General features: G+C 36.2%; 1 protein-coding gene across 3 annotated transcripts in view; it reads left to right on the top strand.

The window, feature by feature from the left end:
* Positions 1-24024, top strand: part of MAPK6 (mitogen-activated protein kinase 6) — a 30393-nt gene extending 6369 nt beyond the window's left edge. The window contains exons 1-6 of one of the 3 annotated variants that reach the window (XM_069459766.1): positions 6964-7001; positions 9838-11027; positions 13040-13184; positions 18358-18522; positions 19795-19996; positions 21323-23620. In XM_069459766.1, coding sequence (XP_069315867.1) covers positions 10473-11027; positions 13040-13184; positions 18358-18522; positions 19795-19996; positions 21323-22424 — 2169 coding nt within the window. In that variant the 5' untranslated portion in view covers positions 6964-7001; positions 9838-10472 and the 3' untranslated portion in view covers positions 22425-23620. Of the gene's footprint in view, positions 1-6963; positions 7002-9837; positions 11028-13039; positions 13185-18357; positions 18523-19794; positions 19997-21322 lie in introns of those variants that run through there. The other 2 variants (XM_069459756.1, XM_069459761.1) reach the window with 2 other exon arrangements.
* The last annotated feature ends 266 nt before the right edge of the window (positions 24025-24290 follow it).

Genomic DNA, 24290 nt, shown 5'->3' with positions numbered 1-24290 from the left:
GTTTTCTGCCCATTCACCTGCTTCTCTTAGTTTATGAGACCTGTGTTTCTTGTTTTCGTCCTACCTCACACTTTGTCATACTTTTTTTTTTTTTTTTTTTTAACAGGCTTCTCTCTTCTGCCTGCCTTTAAGTATTGGCATATCCCAGGATTTATTCCTGGGCTTCCCCCCGCCCCCCACTTTTTCTAACTTCTTTTCCTAGGTAGTCTCATTCAACTCATTGTTTTAAACACCATCTATGTGTGGATAATTCCCAAATTTATGTTTCTGGTTTACAGTTCTTGCCTGAGTTCTAGACACATCATCCAGCAATCTTCATGATGTTTACCTCTTAGGTAAATAATAGGCAATTGTCTAAATAGACCTAATCTTCCAAAATAGAACTCTTTCTCCCGTATGTTCTTCTCCCAGTCTTCCCCATCTCAGCAAATAGCACCTTAGGAGTTATCTTTGAATCTTGTCTTTCCCGTATTCCCATAGCTAGTCCATCATCAAGTTCTCTTGGTCTCCAAAATGTCATTTGAATCTCTATTCAGTGATCTACTTTAAATCTTCATTTCTACCACCTTAGTCTAAGCCACTGTCATTTCACCTAGCCTACTGAAATATCCCTTCCTTGGTCTTTGCTTTCACTCAGCTATTTTTTCAGTCTGTTCTCCTCCCAGTGGCTAGAATCATCTGTCAAAAATGAAAATGAAATCATGTTGATTGCCTGCTTAAAATCCTTTCATAGTTTTTCCTATGTTTTCATAGCAACTATGATGTTCTCTGATGTAAAATTCAGAATCCTGCCTCATGTGTTCCTATATCATCTTCATCTCAGTTTCTACTCCCTTTCCTCTGGATACTGTGGCTATATGTTTTATTTTCCTCCAAAGTACCAAGTTCTGTCCTGCCTTAGATTATTGTATTTGTTGTTTCCTCTGTTTGGAATGCCCTTCTCCCATCTCTTAGCAATGCTGGTACCTTCTCATCATTCAGGTTTCAGCTCCTAAGATGGCCATTTCCCAGTTACCCCATCATAGCATGTGGCCAAATCTGAAGTTACGTTTATTCGTCTTGTTTTTTGGTCTTTCCTCAGTAGAATGCAACCGCTTTGGAAGCAGAAGAACCTGTCTTATTCTTCACTGTATCATCAAACATTGCCTGGCACATGCTAAGTGCTCAGTAAATTTTTGTGGACTATATGAAATGTTTGATTCCTTTAAACTTCTAAAGGGAAAAACTATGTTAAAATTGCATTGTACTCCCCGTAACATGTGATTCTAGACTGGGTCCTTTACCTTTCAAATGCATTATTCAGACAATTGCAGGAACTGAAATGGGGTTTGACTATTAAATGGTTAGTATTCTACCAGTGTTAATTTCCTGATTTTCATGATTGTATTTTGGCTATGCAGAAGAAGGTCCTTGTCTATAGGAAATACACTGTACTCTTAAAGGGTTGGGGGTAGAGGGAGATGTGTATTATACTTGTCAATTTAAAAAATTACATTGTTAATTGAGAGATGATCATGGACTTTGGTTTACAAATATGGTTCAAATCCTGGCTTTCTCATTGATGTGTGATCTTGAATGTATTATTTAAATTTTCTAAAGTAGAGATCATAATACCCATTTTGCAGTGTTGAGAGGATTTAGTATAAGAGTATATGCCCAGCACAATGCTTCACACATAGTACATTCTCAATAAAAGCTTTCTTATATTCTTTTAAAATTCAGATATTAAATTCTCTTATGTGCAGTGCTGTGACTTCCTTTATAATATAAACAAATACTTTTTTTATTAATTGCTTTTATAGTAGTTGACAATATGGGACAAATATGCAACCAGTATGTTATTTAAATCCTCAAATTAGAACTCTGGGGCCATATTCCATACTATAATTTTTTAATATCTTAAAACTGTATGTTTTAAAATAGAAAGTAGAGCCCCTTAAAGTTATTTCCTTAAAATATGTAATTTATCTCAAAATATGCTACGATTAATTTCTAATTCCTTTGGAATTGTTAATGAATCTGTGGTATCTAACTGTCAATATATTAGTTTTGTATTATTAATGTAAAGGTACACAAAAACTGCCTTGCAAAATCAATCATGATTTACAATTGATGATTTATTTTATTTTCTCTCTTCGTTCGCTTTTTTCTCCAATGGGCATGTTATTAAGTAAAGATAATGACTCAAAAAGGAGAAGGTATTCAAAGATGAACCATGAGCCTTTCATTAGTTATCACAGTCTATCTTAAATAATATAAAGTATTCCACAAATAATGTTAACCTTGAAATTTCATGCTTCTGTTTACCCCATTTTAGCACTTTAATCTTAATTGTCTTATATTTCTACATATACTATAAATTCATAATTGTTACTATTTTTGCTTTAAACAATCAATGGTCTTTTAAAGACATTTAAATGTGTGGATAAATTTTTTAATAGGCATTTTATATTTTCCAGATATTTACCTTTTCTGGGCTTTTTGTTCATTTCTGTAGATATGGGGTTACATTTGGTGTCATTTTCCTTCGCCTAAAGAACTCATTAGTATAAGTGGTAAGTAAAAAAAAAAAAAAAAAAAAAACCCCTACTTTTAGCATTTTTTGTAGTAAAAGTCTGCTAAAGACAAATTCTTTCCAATTTTGTCTCTTTGAAAATGTCTTTATTTCATTTTTGTTTTTGAAGGATACTTCCCCTGGATATAGAATTCTGAGTTGATAGTTTTGTTTTGGTTTTTCTTTTGGCACTTGAAAAATATTTTTTGTCCCCTGATTTTCATTGTTTCTAGTGATAAATCAGCCATCATTCTTATTGTTCTTCCCAGTATATACTTGGACTCTTTTCCCTGGTTGCTTGTTCCTCCTTCCCTTCCCGATAGGTATGGGTTTCTCTGTATTTATCCTGCTTGGAGTTCATTAAGTTTCTGGATCTGTGGGTTGATGTCTTTTTATCCGTTTTGGAAAATGTTCTGTCTCATTATCTCTTCTTAAACTTTTCTGCCCTGTTAGTTTTCTGCACCTTACTCTCTCTGCTTTTCAGCCTAGCTCCCAGCTTTTCAGACTGTTGGGAAATTTTCTTTGCTTTCCAGTCTAACCCAAGATTTTCCTTACCTTGTGTGTTTACACTAATTCTTTGACCCAGCCTTAGAAAGAATACTGTGATATTCTGTGAAGACTCAGAATGCCTCAGAGGTGTTTATCTCATGCTGCTTCTTGCCCTGCCTTCCCCCTTCAGAGGGCAGCTGCCTCCGACCAGACTGGTGGAGGCCTGTTACTTTAGGGCATTCTCAGCTTTTCTGCCTTGCTCTTAGACTTTTGCACTCTGTGAAGACCCACAGGGAAGAAAGAGTTGGCAGGTGGGGCTTGTGGCAGGGCCTCTTCTGAATTCTAATTTGTTACCCAAGTCTACATTCTGCCATTAAAAGTTCATTATAAGTTTAGCTGGTTTCTCCTTGATCTTGTCAGTGGAAAATTCCTTGTTCTGCCACTTTGCCGGGAATGAGATTAGCCATGGTTTTGTCTCTTCTGAAGGGCTTGATGTTTTCTGGCTTAGATTCCTTTGCATCCTTAGCTCTCTGATGAATTTTTTAAATACTGTGATTTTTGTAGTTTTTCCAGCTTGTTTTGGTTTATAGGATGAGCATATTAGTGTTTTGCAACTTTCTGCATTCTAATCAGAGGTGGAAATCCTGATCCTCTTAGTAAAATTTAAAAATTTGAGGGCTGGAGGAGACCATAGAAATCATGTAGTTTAGCCACCTTCTTTGACTAGTATATCTGGTCTGTGAAGTTTTGATATTCCAATATGGATATCTTATGGTAAACAGTAAGTAGAGGTGAGCAACAAAATAAATACAATGGCATGTATTTTATAATGGCATGTATTTTATAATGGTTTTTTAAATGGTCAAAGACAAATGAATGCCCCCTTCGTTAAAATGTATTTAGCAAAGGTTCAGACAATTTAGGAACAGAAGTTGGTAGTAGAAGAGGAATGTTTTGTTTTGTTTTTAAATTGGATACTTTGTTAGAAGCCATGTAATGATGGCCTTCGACTTTGAAAGTTTGTCTCTGTCCTAAGCATAGTTACTAATACTAGGCAAAGCCTGTTAGGCTTTGGTGTTTTAGTTTTAACATTCCATCTCTTCCCAGGTTCGTTTATTCACTGATACTAGTTCATGCTACCGGCCTGCTTGAGGTCCAGATCCTGAAAGAGGTCCCTGATAACTCTTAGGGCCACCTTACATTAAGAGAAAGGGCTTTGTCAAGAACGCATATGAGCAAGCTGAGCTGTAGCACTTGGCCTTCTCAGCCTTAGAAACTTAGTAGCTTTGATGAGAGTTTGAGACATGATCTCAGGGAAGGGTGAATTTGCTGTAACAACACCTCTCTGTGCCAGGGTTAGGAGACAGTGCTAGGTGAATACAAGAAGAGTTCAACCTTTTCCTTCTCTCCAAAAGCAGCTGGGTTTTTGGCTGAGTAGATATGAAGCTGGCTAGATTTCCATTAACTCAAATTACTCACTTGACTCTGAAGAAGAGCAATAGGCAAGAGCCTTTGAGGAGGGAGGAGGGGGAATTTTGTCAGTGAGTGTAAATAGGCCAGATGACCCATATCTGCTTTTAACCTGAGAAGCAACAGAGTGGAAGGTGGAAGAGAAAACCAGAAAAGTAACCTTTATGTTTAAGGTCCTTATTTCAAACTTACTTTGCACATCCAGACGCCCTTTCTGACATAGGCCAAGTTGTTCCTGGATAAAAAGAAAAAGAAAATCCCATTTCTATAGAATGTGAGATTGGACAGAGTGAAGCTGTTTATTTATTAATAAAGACAGGAACTTGCTCTGTCACTCAGGCTGGAACTCCTGGGCTCAAGGGATCCTCCTGCCTCACCCTCCTGAGTAGTTGGGATTACAGGTGCAAGCCACTATGCTCAGCTAATTAAAAATTTTTTGTGTGTCTGGAGATGGGGTCTTGCTTATTGTCCAGGCTGGTCTTGAACTCCTGGCCTCGGGTGATCCTCCCATCTCAGCCTCACAAAATGCTGGGATTACAGGCATGAGCCACTGTGCCCAGCCAGTTACTTTTTTCTTTCTTTTGCATTTTATAACTTTATACACTTAGGCTTGACTCACAGTACCTGTATTTCTTTTGGCGTGAGGGGATAGACCAGATGACAGAGAGCTGGGATAATTTAGAGAAGAGAGGAATGTTTGAGGAGACAGCTGTGGCTAATGAAGTTTCAGTTTATTACTGCCTTATAAATTTAGGAAACTGGTACCCAGCCTGGACATTATAGAGAGCTTTTACTTCCATGTTATGGTAGATGACTGAAAGAAGACCACAGGTAAAGCAAAAAGCCAACTTTATTCTTATAAATTGTTCTCTGTATTTCATTTTATTCACCAAATTGTTAAAAACAAAACAGCATTGTACCAGCTAATTCAAACGTAGTTAATGATCCCTCCCCAAACAACATAGAATCAGCACTCTGGTAAGAATGGGTAACATTTGGAGGCAGAGAAATTGGCAAGATGCTGGAAAGAGTCATTTTAAGTTACTTTCCTTTTCCTCCTTTAAAGTATGTGGAATGTGCAAAAAGAGTATGGAGCCCCAGTTTTTTACTGGGTCTAAGCCTTGAACTTAGCTTTTTTGAAGTTAAGCATAAAAGATACTGGAGGAAATGATAATTAGTAGGACATTTCTACAGATCACTGATGTGGATAAAGGATGCTCTGACCAGTAATGTGGTCCAGTTGAGTTTTACCTACTGTATGCTTTAGTCAGGCCAGGGAGTTCCACCATGACTGATGTGAAAGGTGAAAGTGATTGGAGAGATCAGAATTTGGAATATAACTGCTACAAGAGTCAAAGTGATAAGGAAGAAACAGTTTTCTCTCTAGGGTCACTAAGAGTGAGCATGGGAGGCCTCTGCCTTTTTTATGGCTGCCAGAGACCACATTCTGATCTCTGATCTGTCACATCCCCCAGTGTGTAGGCTGTCATAGCATCCTCTAGCATTCCTTGGTATTACTTGTCCCCTTTGCATTTCCTTGTTTTCTGTTGTTTTTTATTGTCTCCAGTCACAAAACAAACTCCCAAACTCTGTGAGGGCAGAGCCCAAGTCTATTTTTACTCCCCATTTTATCCCCATTGCCTGGTATGTTAACTGACACATAATAGATACTTGGCAAATACTTGCCGAATGGAGCGTGACTGAATTGAAACACTTACTGGACCACTCTATGATGCAGTGGTATAGCATTACCCCCAACTTCCTGATTGAGGTGGGCTTACTTTCCAAGCTCCTGGCTTTGGTACTGCAGCAGCATTTGGTGTAGTGGATATTGAAGGATTCTGAAGACTACTACTCACAGAGGAAAGAGGCAAAATCTGCGAACAAGTGCTGTCATTATAAATGTTTGTTTTTTTTCCCCCAGATGTTTTATTGGTGCAATCCCCACCATGTAGTGGGATTATTACAGTTTTGTTGGTAGAAATTACCTTCTCTCTTTAGAATGTATATTCTTTATCATCTGAGTCATAGTGATTGCAGTTCTCAGCCTAGGCACAAGCTCCTACCTTCCCTACTATCAGTTTTTACCCACTCTACTGAGTGGATGAGTTGCTGAGATTTCTGAAAAGGCAGTCTCATCCTTGCAGTTGTTTCTGGTTTATGTTTCTTGGTCTCACTGAAATTTAAAGGGGGCAGATATGGATGGAGGTCTTGAGTAAGGATCTCTCATTCTCATGGCTTTCTCTCATAATCTGGCTACAATTCCTACATTCGTGCTATTCTATCAGATAATAGTGATGTCGTTTTTTGGCAAAAGCATTATTTGTGCTTGAATAGGTTGCTCTGTTAGTGAACTAGAAGCTTAAGAGAGAACTTAAGAGATTTTATTATACTTATTTCATTTGTCTGTAGAACTGACTTTAAAATGTTTATCAAAAATGTAAAACTTGACTGAGCTTTGAGGAACTGTCTACGTTAAGGCAAGAAGGTGGGTATGAACAAACATTCTATTTTAGATGGAGACTAGAAATGTAAAATTTTGGAAATATTGGAGCCTTTGAAAAATACTGGTTTCCGTAGGATATTTGCTGGTGAACAGCAAGAATCAAGATGTATACATACAGAAAAAATTTGGGGAGGAGGGAAGACATGTAGTATTATTAATTAAAGCCCTAAATCTGAAACTTTTTTTGTTTTTTTATCCAATACAAAATTTTATTTTTATTACTTATCTCCATAATTACATTAGCTAGATCAAATAATAACATTGAAAAATACACTGGCTAAAGACCAAAGAGAGTCTAATGCCTCAATTGGATAATAGCAAATGATAAAATATTTTTTAATTCAAAAGTTTATTCACAAGCTTTAACTTTTAAATGTTTTACTACAAATAGACTGGTAAGCTACAGAATTTTTAGGAGTCTTTCTTTTTTTGGCTGAAGAAGCAGACAACGTTCAGACAAAAAAAGCCATCTCTCTGTTATAGTAAAACAAAGAAAGCTTTTATGCTATTAATGTCCTTCACAATATTTAAAGCAGATATAAGAAGAGTTCCTGTTTATTAAAAGAACTGAGGGATAGTAGATACCAATTTTTATTAAATAAAACTGTTTCTCTTCTATTGGACAATAAGTTGAGTTTATTGAGGGCCAGAATCCTATCTTTTTTTGCTCATGTCTGTTTTGCTCTTGCCTAGCATATGGTAGAGTTGCTTAGTATTTATATATTAAATTAGTAAATGAATAAATTAGTGGCTTTAGGTTACATTTTTCTGCCTAAAATGTCTGCTGTTTTGTTTTGTTTTGTTTTGAAACAGAGTCTCACTCTATTGCCTGGGGCTAGAGTGCCGTGGCATCAGCCTATCTTATAGCAACCTCAAACTCCTGGGCTCAAGCACTCCTCCTGCCTCAGCCTCCCAAGTAGCTGGGACTACATGCCACCATACCCAACTAATTTTTTTTTTCTGTTATTAGTAGAGACAGCGGCATCTGCCTCTTGCTAAGGCTGGTCTCAAACTCCTGAGCTCAAGTGATCCTCCCACCTTGGCCTCCCAGAGTGCTAGGATTACACGCATGAGCCACCACGCCTAGCCCTTGTTGTCTGGTGTTATTAGAAATTCTGACCACCTTATTTTTCATAATGTCTCATATCTGTTACTCTGGATACAGACTTCTGCAGATTCAAAGATTAGGCCATTAAGAAACTGAAGAACCAAGTTACATTTATTTATCCAGGCTGTTTAGGGAACCATCTACTGGATTTGAGGCTATTTTTTCCTACCCTTGTATAGGATATTTTTAGTATCATGAAAGATTTCAAATGTACAGGGATCAGTAAAATGAATATATATGTACTACCCAGCTCTATAAGATTCTAATAATCTGCCATACTTGTTATTTTAAAAGAAATAACACAAAGAAATGATTGTAATTTCTTTCCTCATTACTTCAAGGTAATGATTACTTCAAGGTAATCATTAGCATGAATTTGGTATTTGTCACTCATGTTTCTTATACTTTTGTTGAATACGTATGTACTTATAAAATGGTGTTATTTTGCATGTTTTTGGACCTGATATAACTTGTTTCAACATGCACATTTCTATTTGCAGTTTGCATTTTAAATGTATTTTTTGAGATTTCAGCCATCTCTATTCATTTTTACTACTGTATTCTGCTATATGAATATAACTCATTTATCTGTTCTATTTTTGAAAGTTTAGATTGTTTCTAATTTTTTCATTAGCAAAAAAGAGCATTTCTGTGTTTATTTTCAAACATTTCTCTAGGGAGTTTACCTTGAAGAAAAATGGTCAGATTATAGAGTGTGCTATTTATTATATTTATTCATATTTATGCCAAATTGTTCTGAAGTTCTTTTACTAATTTAAACTCCCCCCAACATTGTGAGAATGTTCCTGTTTTTCCACATTCCTCCTCAGACTTGATGTTAACAGACTCTAAAAATGTTTTTCCAATCAGAAACATTATCTTAATGTAATTTGATTTTGTTCTATCAGTGATGATAAATAGGTTTCATAGGTTTATTCATTGTTCAAGTTTATGCTTACAAACTGAAAGAGCATGTTCTGCAGATTTATTTGTGCTGCCAGATTTTTGTTCAGTATTTTTGTTTAATATTTTGGGTATTGATAGGCAGAGTGAATAAGTAAACATTTTCTTTAACAAACTAACACATTGGAGGCTTGTTATATGTTCTTTTAGAAAAATGTTACTGATGTTTTACCCCTCCAGAAATTCCAGAGTTCTGTAAAAATGTTATGAACCATCCCATACTTGTTGGTATCTCAGAAATGGTGTATCCTAATGAGCCTAAGTGTTGTAAAGAATCTGGTGTAGTGAGATCTGGAGCCTGGGCCAACACATCTAAATTGCTTACTTTCTTCTGAGACAGAGTCTTGCTGTCTTACTGGGTAGAGTGCAGTGGCACTGGGCTCAAACGATTCTCCTGCCTCAGCCTCCCAAGTAGCTGGGACTACAGGCGGGCGCCATGATGCCTGGCTAATATTTCTATTTCTGGTAGAGACAGGGTCTTGCTCTTGCTCAGGCTGGTCTCAAACTCTTGAGCTCAAGCAATCCTCCCACCTCGGCCTCCCAGAATGCTTAGGATTACAGGTGTGAACCACCTTGCTGGGCCAGTAAGCTATTTTTGATTAAGGATAATTTGTCACTGAATGACCATAAATAAGTTTACTGCACCAGTAGTAGTTTATTGCTAAATGCCCAGTGCGTGTCATTTTTACAGATTTGAAGAAAAGAGTATTTCCTGTAGTGCTGACTCTTCTTTTTCTCATCCCCCAGGTTGTAGCAGAGTAAGATGGACGGTAGCTTTGATTGTGATTGTGGTGAGCTGGAGCCACCTGATCACTAACAAAAGACATCTTCTGTTAACCAACAGCCGCCAGGGCTTCCTGTTGAAATATATAGCAACAAAGGAAGAAAAGAAGCAAAACGGAAATAGTGCTTACCAGCACCTTAGAATGATGCTGCTCAGGACCAGTCCAACACTGAATGTATCTGCACTGTGAGGAGAATGTTCATAGAAGCCTGTTGTGTGCATATTTATTCACATTTTTGTTAAATGTTAAATCGTTTAGCACAGTAAATCTGAGTGCATAGTATGTCATTTCATTCCGTTTGAGTTTCTTGAGTGTTTTCTTTAAATGTCTGCAGAGTTGCTGCCCCTTTCTTGAACTATGAGTACTGCAATCTTTTTAATTCTCAATATGAGTAGAGCTTTTTGAGCTTTAAATATAAGGGGAACTCAACGGGCCTGGTTGGCGTATGCAATGAGCATCAAGAAACCATCTTGCTGTGGAAGCATAATTATTTTTCTTGTCCCTTTTTGAAAGATCTTTCCTTTTGATGCCAGTTTTCTTCCTTGTTTACACAAGTTCAACAATTCGAAAGGAAAAGGCAATAGTAAGGTTTTCAAAATGGCAGAGAAATTTGAAAGTCTCATGAACATTCATGGTTTTGATCTGGGCTCTAGGTATATGGACTTAAAACCATTGGGTTGCGGAGGCAATGGCTTGGTTTTTTCTGCTGTAGACAATGACTGTGACAAAAGAGTAGCCATCAAGAAAATTGTCCTAACTGATCCCCAGAGTGTCAAACATGCTCTACGTGAAATCAAAATTATTAGAAGACTTGACCATGATAACATTGTGAAAGTGTTTGAAATTCTTGGTCCCAGTGGAAGCCAATTAACAGACGATGTGGGCTCTCTTACGGAACTGAACAGTGTTTACATTGTTCAGGAGTACATGGAGACAGACTTGGCTAATGTGCTGGAGCAGGGCCCTTTACTGGAAGAGCATGCCAGGCTTTTCATGTATCAGCTGCTACGGGGGCTCAAGTATATTCACTCTGCAAACGTACTGCACAGAGATCTCAAACCAGCTAATCTTTTCATTAATACTGAAGACTTGGTGCTGAAGATAGGTGACTTTGGTCTTGCACGGATCATGGATCCTCATTATTCCCATAAGGTATGTGAAAAGGCAGCTAACACCTTTAAACTGGATGTACATAATCAGAAATAGGTACTTCCTTTCTGCATTGTGTCAGAATTTTTAGTTAATCATATTAAAGTGTACATAATGCCTTTTTTCTGATACGTATCAGCTTTCATTCACAATCTCCCTGTGTTTGAAATGAAGGTGTAGTGGGATCCTAATTAAATACAAATTCCTAAAAGTATATGACCATTTATTATAATGAAATTCTGAAGTATATGGTTAGTCATTATAAATGAAATTCTCCCTTAGTTGTTTGAAAGTGGAATATATTATCTGTTTGGGGCAGAATTATGGTCCTATTTGAAAGTAAGAGGGGATGCTATTTGAATTTTTAGGTGTTTTTGTTTTTTATTAAGAGACAGGCTCGCTGTTGCCCAGGCTGGCCTCAGGTAATTCTGCCTCAGCCTCCCAAGTAGCTGGGACTATAGGTGCATACTACTGTGCCCAGCTCTTAGGTCTTCTTTTGTCCCTTTGAGTCTATACTATTCAGTTATGCTTTGTTAAACCTAATTTGGTTTGAAATCTAAATTCACACAGTTGATGACAGTGAGTATAGCCAAATGGATTCATAGCAACTTTCCCTTAGATAGCAACTTGCCTTCGTACAAGAATTTAATAACATTTTTCAAGCTGAACCCTGGTCTTTTAGTTTTCAAATGAAATCTTATGGAGACCTTGATATTTAAAATAGAAAATTGGAGCTGCTTTGGTTGTAAAGAACCCCTGGGACCCCTGCTTCCTGCTTGCTTGGCTTTCCATAGCACATGTCTAAAACAAACAGATCTTCATTTATACATATCATCTCACATTCAGGATATTTTTACTTAAATTTTTTTTTTTTTTTTTTCCGAGACACAGTCTTGCTCTGTAGTCTCTGCTAAAGTGCAGTGGTGTGATCATAGCTCACAGCAACCTCAAACTCCCGGGCTCAAGCGATCCTCTTGCCTCAGCCTCCCAAGTAGCTGGGCTACAGGCTTGCACCACCATGCCTGGCTAATTTTTTCTGATTTTGGTAGAGACGGGGTCTCGTTCTTAGGCTGGTCTTGAACTCCTGGCCTCAAGCGATCTTCCTGCCTTGGCCTCCCAGAGTGCTAGAACTATAGGTGTGAGCTACCATGCCTGGCCTTAAAAAAATTTTTAACATAGAAAATGAGTACTAAATTGAAGTAGATAACCACGTCTTTTTTATGGGTGATAGTGAAGTATTGTGAATAGAACAGTGAACTAAGATTAGAGTTACACTGTCAAAAACTGACATCCATTTGTACATCCAACTAGCTATATCACCTTAAGCAGATCCCTTAATCTCTGAGTGTTATCACACCTGTAAAATGGAGTTAATATCTACCATCACAATTTCCCAGGGTGGTTTTGTGGATGCAATAAGGATATATATGTATGTATTTTCATCAAATGCTTTGTAAATCTGAAGTAGTAGAATAGATGGATTATGAATGGGGTATATAGTAGAGCCAGGCCCCCTGGGTTGTCAGTAAGGAGGTTGGCACTGGTTTATAAGTAGCACCTCTGCCTTTCTCTCTTTGACTGGAAGCATATCTGCTCCTTAATTATTATCTTAGGACTTGGAGTGAAAAATAGTCATCTTCTGAAAATGTGTGGCCTAGAGTTAACACTGTAACTTGACTGGAGTTACATATTATAAATTCTTATATTTTGGTCAGCAGATTTCCTGTGAACATCATCTTCTAGATGGCTTATCCCAGGGGGAGTGTAACTCCATTCAGCCTCAAAAGTATAAGAACCTTTTTCTTCTATAATTCAGAAGTGAAAAAGGAAGAAAGAAAGAAAAAAAGTACAAGAACCTTGAAAATAGGCTTAGAAATCAACAGTCTCATTTTAGGATTTAATAGTTGCTGTTTTGGATTTTTGTTTGTTTTTTTAAGATCAAGGATTCTTTAGTGAATCAAGTTCTGTGTACTGTCCTTTAGCGAAAGTAAAAACAAAGTTTGTTTCTGTTTTAGGGTCATCTTTCTGAAGGATTGGTTACTAAATGGTACAGATCTCCACGTCTTTTACTTTCTCCTAATAATTATACTAAAGCCATTGACATGTGGGCTGCAGGCTGCATCTTTGCTGAAATGCTGACTGGTAAAACTCTTTTTGCAGGTTAGTATTATGTGGGTAAAAAATTATCCCAAAGAAGTAATTTTGCATACATCTATGAAGCAAGATCTATGTAAGATTTAAAACAATGTAGGATGGTCAGGAGTATTAAAATGAAAAGGTAAAATGGTGTTTTTATTATTCAAGAAATTAAGAAAACTTTACAGATTCACTAAATTGGTCATTTCATAAATTACCAGAACTTTTTCTTTTGTAGATACTGTCTTATTTTGTGGATCCATAATACTTGGTAATCTGTGTTAAATGATACCTGAATTTCATAATTCTGTGTTTGTCACTGCCTTTTTTAAGCTATTATTGAAAATCCTACAAATTTTTCTTGGTCCCCCTTCCCCCATTGTCCCTGTTGCCTGACTGCTGTGACTTTTCAGAAATAACCAAACAAGTAGTTTTTTATTAAGTTTGGTGCTATGAAGGTGTCTAAAGAAGTGTGCGACAGAGAACTCTCTCAAGATGAGATGAATAATCCATGAAAAATGTCATGTATCGTAAGGCAAAGTATGAGTTCGTATAAAATTATTTAGCACAGACTGTAAGAGCCATAAACTTAGGCTACATCAGGGATAGCTGGAATAGAAGGCATAATGAAGTCAAAATTTTTTACTATATAGGATTAGTGAAGAATTTTGATTGGGGAAAGAGAAAATGTGTTATTTATTTAAGGGTACCCATATAAATAAAGGCCTGGTACATTTCTGAATTAGTGAGAAAAGTTCAATGAAAGCAAGGTGTCAAATAATAAAGATATTTATGACTAGTTAAGAGGGGGCCAGAATACTTAGAAAGTCTCTTAGAAAGCAGGGAGAGGACTTTCCATTTGGAAGACTAGGAAATAGTAGGGTACTGTAGATTTTTTAGTTGGGGAAGTGATTTGATGGTGATTTAGGTGTTTTTTTTTTTCTTTTTTTTTTTTAGTCTTTTGACATTACTTTTTTCCTCCAGAAAAGTATGGCCCTCCCACCATTCTCAGATTGTGCTAAGAGCAGAAGGAAGGGAGTGAGGCAGAGTCTGTTTACAAAAGAAAGATTAGGGGTGCATAGGAGATTATTGTTGAAGAAAGGACAGTATGCATAAATGCCCTTAGGTATGTTTTTAATGCCAATACTTGTTATAACATTTATTATCTTCTAGTTTCTATGAGTCAAAATTTGGAAGTGGCTTAGCTGGGTGGTTCTAGCTCAGTTTTTCTGAGTCAGGATGTTGATGAGGGTTGTAGTCACCTGAAGGCTTAACTGGGGCAGGAGGATCCACTTCTAGATAGCTTACTTACAGCACTTAGTTACTAAGAGGCCTCAGTTCCTCACCATGTGGGCTTCTCCATAGGATTGCTTGAGTGTCTTCACAATATGGCAGCTGGCTTTCTCTAGAAAGGGCAAAAGAAAGATCCAAAAGAGAGCAAGGAGAGAAAGCGAATATAATTCACATACCATTACAATTCATCCATTTAAAGTGTATAGTTCAGTATTTTTTGGTATATTTACAGGGTTGTTTAACCATTACCTCAATCTAGTTTTTTTTCCTCTTAAAAGATCCCTATAACTATTAGCAGTCATTTCCCATTTCCCCCTTCCCCTAGCAACCACTAATCTACTTTCTGTCTCTGTGGGTTTGCCTATTCTGAACATCTCATGTAAATAGAATCATACAACTTTTGGCCTTTGTGACAGACTTCTTTCACATAGCAGTATTTGGGGGTTCATCCATACTGTGGCATACATTTGGGTTTCTACTTTTTGACTGTTACGAATGATGCCATTTATGAATATTTTGTGTACAAGTTTTTGGATGAACACGTTTCCAGTTTTCTTGGGTATATATATGTAGAAGTAGAATTGCTGGGTCATATGGTAACGATGTTTAACTTTTTGAAGAACAGTTTTCCAAAGCAGCTGCACCATTTTACGTTCCCACCAGCAACGTATGAGGGTTCCAATTTCTCCACATTCTCACCAACACTTATTTGACATGCCTGAGTATCGCCATCCTAGTGGGTATGAAGTAGTATATCTCATTTTGTTGATTAGCATTTCCCTAGTAACTAATGATGTTGAGCATCTTTTCATGTGCTTTTTGGCCTTTTATATCTTTGGAGAATGTCTATCCAGAGCCTTTGCCCAATTTTTATTTGGGTTGTCTTTCTATTAAGCTTTAAGAGTTCTTTATATAATTCTAAATACAAATCACTTATCAAGACATGATTTACATGAATTGTCTCCTATCCTGCAATTGTCTTTTCCTTTCTTGATGTCTTTTGGAAAAGATTTTAATTCCGATGAAGTCTAATTTATCTTTTTTCTTTTGTCACTTTTGCTTTTGGTCTCATATCTAGAAACCATTGTCTAATGTAAGGTCGTGGATATTTATTCCTGTGTTATCTTGTAAGAGTTTTATAGTAATAGTATTAACTTTTACATTTAGATCATTTTGTGTTAATTTTTGTGTATGATAGGAGATAGGGGTCCAACTTCATTATTTTGCATTGTGACTATCCAGTTGTCCAGCATCATTTGTTGAAAAGATTCTTTCCTCATTGAATTATCTTGACATCTATATCAAAAATCAGTTGATTATAAATGCAAAATATCTTTTCGTGACCTAGTCTGAGAAGTTACACACTATCACTTCAGCTTTATTTTATAGTGTTAGAAGTGACTAAAGTACACTCCACGTTCAAGGGGAGGGCAGTTGGATTCTACCCTTTGAAAGGAGGAGTATCAAAGAATTTGTGGACATATTTTAAAGTACCACAATACTAAATCAGAAAAGCAAAAATTTTAGTCTACATAATTTAAAATCATTAGGTCATGCTCCAAATCATAGAAATGGGGTCAGTACCTGCTGCTGCATTGATTATACAAAGGTACTTAATGTATTTTAAAATGTTCATATGGCACATTGAGACATTGGGTATAATAAGATTTTTAAAAAATCTAAGTAGCATAGTTTTGATCTTAAACCCATATAAACATTTAATTAATAGGAATTATTTGTGAAATGATTTGAAAGATCTAGGTGGTTGTTCCTTTCTTGTTACTAGGTGCCTTATTGGTGTGTTGGTGAACCATTCAATAAAAGCAGCATGAAGGGAGAGCTAAGTGATTATTAGGTATAAGTTGTAAATGAACAGAGGAACAAAAGGCAAGGACTAAGCAGTCATTGGAAACTGGTATATTTTTAATCTATAGGAAGTGGCCTAGTCTTATTTTCTGTTGTGCATCCATATTGTCACTCTGCGGTGCTCCTAGCCCAGGTCAACCCTTCCACTTGGGTAGCAGATGTTTTCCTGTCTTTCCTACTCTAGACCTTTGCTCTAGCACTTTTTTCTCTTGTATCTTCATTTTATCCCTTCTACTGTTAATAGATCATTTTTATCAGTATTCAAACATTGACATAATGTTTCCAATCTTACAAAATAAAAATCTCCCTGGACTCCACATCCTTTCGACTGCCGCACATATTCCTGCACTCTGAAAGTTGAGCTTCTCAAAAGATGTGTGCATTCTTGCTGTTCTTAATGCTTCTGCTTCCATTGTCTCCAGTCAGGCTTTGTCCTTTACCAAAACTGCTCTTGTCAAGATCACCAGTGATCTTCATAGTGCTGACTCCCTGATCAATTCTAAGTCCTCATTTTGAGCCATCCCCATTTGTTATCTTTCCCTCCCTTCTTTCTGTATACCACTGTCTTGAATTCTTCTCTTTCTTCAGTGGCCCTTTTTTCAGCCATCTTTGCCATTTCTTCCCTTTACTCCTTTGTCATTTGGTCCTTGGACTCTTTTTTAGCTTCACTTACTCCCTGGGCAATCTCATTCTTTTTCATTCCTTTAAATACCGTCCATGTCTGATCTCAACTCGTAGTATCTCCACTTGGATGTCTTATACCTATTCAGAACTGAGCCCCTGATATTTCTCCCTCATACTTTCTGTCTTCCTCATCTTAAACCTGCACCTCCATTTTTCAGTTGCTCGGGCAAAAATCTTGTCATCTTTCACTTCTGTTATAAGTGGGCTCTTCCTTCTAACTGCTTGTTATTATCTCTGTTACTACCCTCTTCCACCAGTCCAGTCAGCCATTTTATGTCTTCTGTTCTAATGCAGGACCTTCTAACTGGCTTTCCTGGTTCAGTATTTGCTCTCTGTAGGTTAGTTACCATATAGCAGCCAGAGGAGTCCTGTTAAAACACTGGTCAGATCATGTCATATCTCTGCTCAAACTGTGTAATGGCTTCCCATCAAACCTCAGGGTAAAGTGAGCCCTTATATTCTGGTACCACTTTGACTTCATCTCCTGCTACATGCCGGCTACTCCTCTAATTGCTGTTTCTTGGACGCACCACACCCACTCTCTCCTTTGGGCCTTTTCCCATTTTCCTAGAACTCCTTTCTCCCGTATGAATGTTTGGTGTATTCCAAACATTCATAAGCTTGTTAGTGAGGTTTTCTTTGGTCATTCTTTATAAATTAGCAACCCACTCCTCCCGACAGTGTTGTCTATCCACCTTAGCTTACTCTGTTTTTCCTCATAGCATTTATCACTGTTAGATGTACTATATGTTTACAGAATTATCCGCCTTTGTCCACAGGATTGTAAGCTCCATAAAGGCAGGGACTTGGTCTGTTCTGTATTCCTGCTCATTCAGAGGCACTCAAAAATTTGTTGAATGAATTTCTAGAAATTAGCAAAAAGGCCAGTGAGATGGTTTTTTAAACTACAGGTTTAGCATAAAATTTCCCCCTTTCTTTGAAATGCTAACTGAGCCCTAACACGTAACTATAAAACTTGTTTTACAAATCTAGTCCTAGTGATGGTAAGCATTGTCTCCAAAGTTATAGCCAGTTAATTATAGCTAGGACTAGAATCTAGACCTTTTGAATCACAGTTCATTGCTTTTTTTTACTACTCTGTGATAACCTTAGTATGAGGCCAAACTTCAAGAGTCAGTTCCCTATGGAAACAAAGCAGCTAAAACTAAATATGTCAGTGAGTAGAAATTGAAATAGATACGCTTTTAAGTAGATTGGTGAAAACCTGCTGATGATTCAGTTGAAACTATTTTACTCCCATTGGTCACTATGTTTATTTTTGTATGTTTATTGCCAAATAAGTAAACATTGAGGAATGTGTTTATGTTGTATTTGGTGTTTTTTTAACCCTCAGGTGCACATGAACTTGAACAGATGCAGCTGATTTTAGAATCTATACCTGTTGTACATGAGGAAGATCGTCAGGAGCTTCTCAGTGTAATTCCAGTTTACATTAGAAATGACATGACTGAGCCACACAAACCTTTAACTCAGCTGCTTCCAGGAATTAGTCGAGAAGGTATTGTAACCATCATGTTAATGCCTGTGTGTGTAGGAAAGCTTTAGCTTTTTATCCTTAGATATGGGGCTTTCTCCCCAGTAACCTTTAGACACTTCAACTCTCAAACTTTTTTGGGGCTCCTGGCACTTAGACTGTCCCTCTGCATGATTTTCCAGATTTCAGAAAGTGTGCCTCTCTCTCTGGGCTCTAATGAACCCTTTTTACTCTTCTAGCTTATGCCTCTGATTACCTGCTATAGGTAAGCATGTTGAGTTATTAGCTGTCACTAAGCTGGAGTGGAGTTCTATGAGCGTTATATGAATATGAATGTGATTTAAATGTGAAGGAAAATTGGGGAGGAAGGAAAGATCTTAAGGGCAAGGAAGAAATAGAGCAAAGAGCAAAACTCAAGCAAATACAGTGTGTGTGATGATGTACTAAGAGTATTAGATCCTAAATGTAAGGTTGTACAAGCTTGAAAGTAGGAGCTTGGAAAGAATTAAAACTTCTTGACCACTAAAGCAATTACTTTCATGTCTCAAAATGGAGTGACATGTCTTTAGGATTTATTAGTATAAATTAGATATAGAAGTTTTTAACTTTTGTAGTAGTCACCTGTAAAAGGTAACATTTTCCTAAGGAAGTACATTAGACATGCAAATATTTCTTAAAAGATAAAATACAATATAATTCTTAAAAATTGTCCTTTAAGATACATGAAGGTCATAATTAAATCATTCTCTTATCAAAAAAGATGGGAATAGTTTTCTAAACTTTATACATCCATTATTTATATCACCCGCTCTGATCATTATGTGATTTAAGTTAGTATATATCAGAGTGTTTTAAAGTAGCAAGTATTTTGAAAATAGGCACTGAATGGCAAAATCATGGTGTTTTTTTCCCTTCAAATATACTTTTAATTCCTATAAATGCCTAAGTGCAAAGGAAGCTGCTGTATTTAATTTCAGCAGATTTCTTTTTCAATAGTTTCACATTCCTACCTAGTCTTTCAGTCTGTTTTCACAATTGCATTCCATTGCTCTCTTGCTCTGTTTACTATGTTAACTGAAGAAATGTTTTTTCTGCCTGCTCTGTAAATCAGGTAAATTAATTTGTGACAAAACTTAACTTACCTTTTAATTACAAAGGGAAAGTAAAAACTACGAGTTAGTGGACTCTCTTAGTACAATTAAGATGCTGTCTTCCTGTTGTTTAACATGAAGTGGCAAGGTAATCACTTGGCTCACCAGTTTTTCTTCTCTGAAAAACTTCTCCTTTCCTCTGCAGCACTGGATTTCCTGGAACAAATTTTGACATTTAGCCCCATGGATCGGTTGACGGCAGAAGAAGCACTCTCCCATCCTTACATGAGCATATATTCTTTTCCAATGGATGAACCAATTTCAAGTCATCCTTTTCATATTGAAGATGAAGTTGATGATATTTTACTTATGGATGAAACCCACAGTCACATTTATAACTGGGAAAGGTGAATTGATCCTAAATTAGAAAAATAACATTTATTGAATTTTCAGTGAACCATAATGCAATGAATTTTATTTTAATATTATATATGATAAGACAATGCACAAGTCATAGAAACCCAAAGAAACTATTACTGTCTTTAGCCTTCATGTAATTTAAATATTTACTAAAATAGTTACTGGTTAGGAGATACAGAACAAGTTAAATGCTGCCTTGAAACATCTGAAGTTATTAAGGCATATTTAGTTAATAAAATTATAAGGTCCTTAAATTTGAAGGTTGGAAATATGAACCATGTAACATTTAAGATGTTGGACAAGACTCAATTTTATCCAATAACATATCTCCACTGTATCAGTTATGTCTTAGGATGGAAATTATTTTTGACTCGTAGTATTTGCAATATCTGAATCTGTTTCCTAATCACATAAAATTAATTTTGGAATGCTTAACATAGGTTCAGTAAAAGACTTTTCTAGTATAAACATGAAACGTTAAAATATGAATAACATTATACACTAAAATGAAAGAATTTCTTCCTCAGCTTTTTTGGAATTTCTGCTTCAAAGTAGGATGATAGCGTATAATAATGAATCAACATTTAAAGTCTTCAGGTGATTTTGATGTATAACTATTAATAGGTTTGGGAGCCATTAATGATACTGTTCACGATTTCTGTATTTAAAAAAATGTTAGTAAGAGATATGTATATATTTATACACATCAGCTAACCACTTTTTCCTCCATTGTCTACCCCCTATATAGTTATTTTCACACATACCCAAACATCTTCCAACCTAAACATTTTCTATTACATGTAGTTAAGTCATCTAACCTCTTTTCTGTTCCCCTCTCCCCCGGCAATTTTCGTATCTCTCTCAATCTGTCTCTACTTGGACATGGTATAGTCACCTTGCTATGATAGATTAGTAAGAGGATACTCCATTCAGTAGCACTTCTTATTCTTATTTCTTCTAATTTGGTGAAAATGTGTAAGGTACCTGATCGAGATCTGTATTTTGTGGCCATAAATTTTTTGTCTGTGTGTGAAACACCAGGCACCCAGATATTTATCAGTTGTTTGTGGTAGATGAAAAATAAAGTGGAAATAAATGAGAAATAATTGGTCTTATTTAAGAGTGGAGGACTCAGTTTCTCATGAAATTACATAATCCATTAGTTATCAAGTACATAGTTCATAAGTTTCAGTTGGGCAGGCAAGGCTCAAGGCTTACTCTGTTATCCCCTCGTAGACCTAGCACAGTACTGTAACATAAAAATTTGAAAATGACATGAAGTAACACTAATGCGTTAATTTTTTTTTTTTTAGGTACCATGATTGTCAATTTTCAGAGCATGATTGGCCTATACATAACAACTTTGATATTGATGAAGTTCAGCTTGACCCAAGAGCTCTGTCTGATGTCACTGATGAAGAAGAAGTACAAGTTGATCCTCGAAAATATTTGGATGGAGATCGAGAAAAGTATCTGGAGGATCCTGCTTTTGATACCAATTACTCTACTGAGCCTTGCTGGCAGTACCCAGATCATCACGAAAACAAATATTGTGATCTGGAGTGTAGCCATACTTGTAACTACAAAACGAGGTCATCATCATATTTAGATAACTTAGTTTGGAGAGAGAGCGAAGTTAACCATTACTATGAACCCAAGCTTATTATAGATCTTTCCAATTGGAAAGAACAAAGTAAAGAAAAATCTGATAAGAAAGGCAAGTCAAAATGTGAAAGGAATGGATTGGTTAAAGCCCAGATAGCTCTAGAGGAAGCATCACAGCAACTGGCTGAAAAAGAAAGGGAAAAGAATCAGGGATTTGATTTTGATTCCTTTATCGCAGGAACTATTCAACTTAGTTCACAACATGAGCCTACTGATGTTGTTGATAAATTAAATGACTTGAATAGCTCAGTGTCCCAACTAGAATTGAAAAGTCTGATATCAAAGTCAGTAAGCCGAGAAAAAGAGGAAAAAGGTATGGCAAATCTGGCTCAGTTAGAAGCCTTGTACCAGTCTTCTTGGGATAGCCAGTTTGTGAGTGGTGGGGAGGACTGTTTTCTTATCGATCAGTTTTGCTGTGAGGTAAGGAAGGATGAACAAGTTGAGAAGGAAAACACTTACACCAGTTACCTGGACAAGTTCTTTAGCAGGAAAGAAGATACTGAAATGTTAGAAACTGAGCCAGTAGAGGATGGGAAGCTTGGAGAGAGAGGAAATGAGGAAGGATTTCTAAACAACAGTGGGGAGTTCCTCTTTAACAAGCAGCTCGAATCCATAGGCATCCCACAGTTTCACAGTCCAGTTGGATCACCACTTAAGTCCATACAGGCCACATTAACACCTTCTGCCATGAAATCTTCCCCTCAAATTCCTCATAAAACATACAGCAGCATTCTGAAACATCTGAACTAAAACACTCAGCAGACATTTCTCTTTGTATTCATGAAATGTTTTGTCTTTTTTTATTACTAGTGTGTAAAGTCATTTTTTTACTTGAATCAGATGGTGTCATTTAGTAAGAATTTTATCAGTTCTCGGTTTTTAAAATCCAGACCTTTTTTTCCTACATGTGAGATAGTTTTCATTTTAACTGGCATGTCGTTTGCACACAAAAATAAAGAACAAAATAATGCAATGCAGGAGGAGACAAAAGAAATGCACTAAGACAAGTAAAAACATTCTCTCATAGAACAATGATCTGTTTTACAGGAAACTAATCTTGCCTTGAAATTTACACAGTGAGACTGTACATAATTGCATGAAAATATCTATTTTTTTCCTAAAACATTTTTCATTCATGAGTATTTTCAAGTTTTTCATACTGTACACATTTCTTAAAACACATGATACCAGCAACTGAAAAATGAATGCCGAATTTGGTACACATGTGTTATCTACCTCAAGGTAACAAAAGTATGTGGCAAAACATATACCACCCATAGTGCTTCACAATATGCACTTCTATTTAGCCAGCGTTTATTGTAGTAAACTATTCTTAAGACTCATTCACCATTTATAAATGTTCTGGTATGCATTCTTTATAGTGAAGTGTTAATACATCACATCTTATTTATTTTAGCAAATCAGTATATTTTCTGTATTTAAAAGTTAACTTAGTTTTTAAAATTTATTTGCAAATACACTTTTTCCATTTGGCACTATGGTTTGTTGCCTACCTAGCTGAATATATGTCAGCTTATCCTAAGGCTGTCCACGTACTTAATTTACATACGTGTTCATTTTAAGTGCTCACTGTGTATAGGAATTTGTATTTTGGAGGTGCTTGATCTATCTACAAAGAAAAATTAGGAATTACTTTATTATAAAATGCTCCTAGAAGTCTTAATTGTGTTTATTTTTAAAAAAAAAAAAACTGTTAGACTTGTGTGCATGGAAGTAATTAAGGTACATCATTATTGTAGTTTAAAAGTTGTACATGATAAGACATTTTGTTTTTACTGTATGTTTTTACTGAATGATCTATTCCCCATCCCAAGGCAAGCATGAATAAAATTAGGTTAAATGTAGCATGTGGCATCACAGTCTCTTAGAATTTGTTTCATCTATTTTATTTTATTGAATATGTCTGTATCTTTGGTTTATCCTGTTCGAAGAAAAAAAAAATAAAACATGGCCAGCACATATGGCTCCTGTTTCATTCTTTGGGTAATGAAAATTACTACCAGAATCTTTAGTTCCACTTTATCACCATCTTTGAATTGTGGCTATGTCTCCACACAAAAATCTTCTGACATAAACCTTCATACATTAAAATGGAATGTTTTACACATTACAAAATGATTACATAAAATGTATGTGAAAGCTTTGAACTATGCAGAGAAACTTTTAAATGTATTTATTCTTATAATACACTTTTTGTTTGCTCAAGAACTTACCTTATTCACCTATCCGAATATCAGACCATTCTTTAACTTCACTTTTCTGTTCTTTCATCCTTGTTTTGTACATCAATTCTATTATTAATAGTATCTGGCCTTCCTTCCCGATGACTGATTTCCCATTGATTTCATCTGGATTCAAAGTTTTTTAGAAAAGATATTTTCTGGATGAATACTGTCATGTATTACGAATTTAAACATACTCAAAGAGGCAAGCTCTGAAGTCCAGTCATGAGAGAATTTGTGGAGAGAGGAGAGATTGGAAAAAACGGGCCACTTGTCAGAACTGGGCAGAGTGCAGAATGCAGAGGCTTTGAGTATTGCAAGAGTGTCAGACACAGAAGGCAAATGAATCTCATGATGCTTTTTGCTAATCTAA

This window comes from Eulemur rufifrons, chromosome 2 (assembly GCF_041146395.1).
Source record: "Eulemur rufifrons isolate Redbay chromosome 2, OSU_ERuf_1, whole genome shotgun sequence".
Classification (NCBI taxonomy): Eukaryota; Metazoa; Chordata; class Mammalia; order Primates; family Lemuridae; genus Eulemur; species Eulemur rufifrons.
Note: the sequence above shows the minus strand (reverse complement) of the source record. Positions and strands in the feature narration are given on the sequence as shown.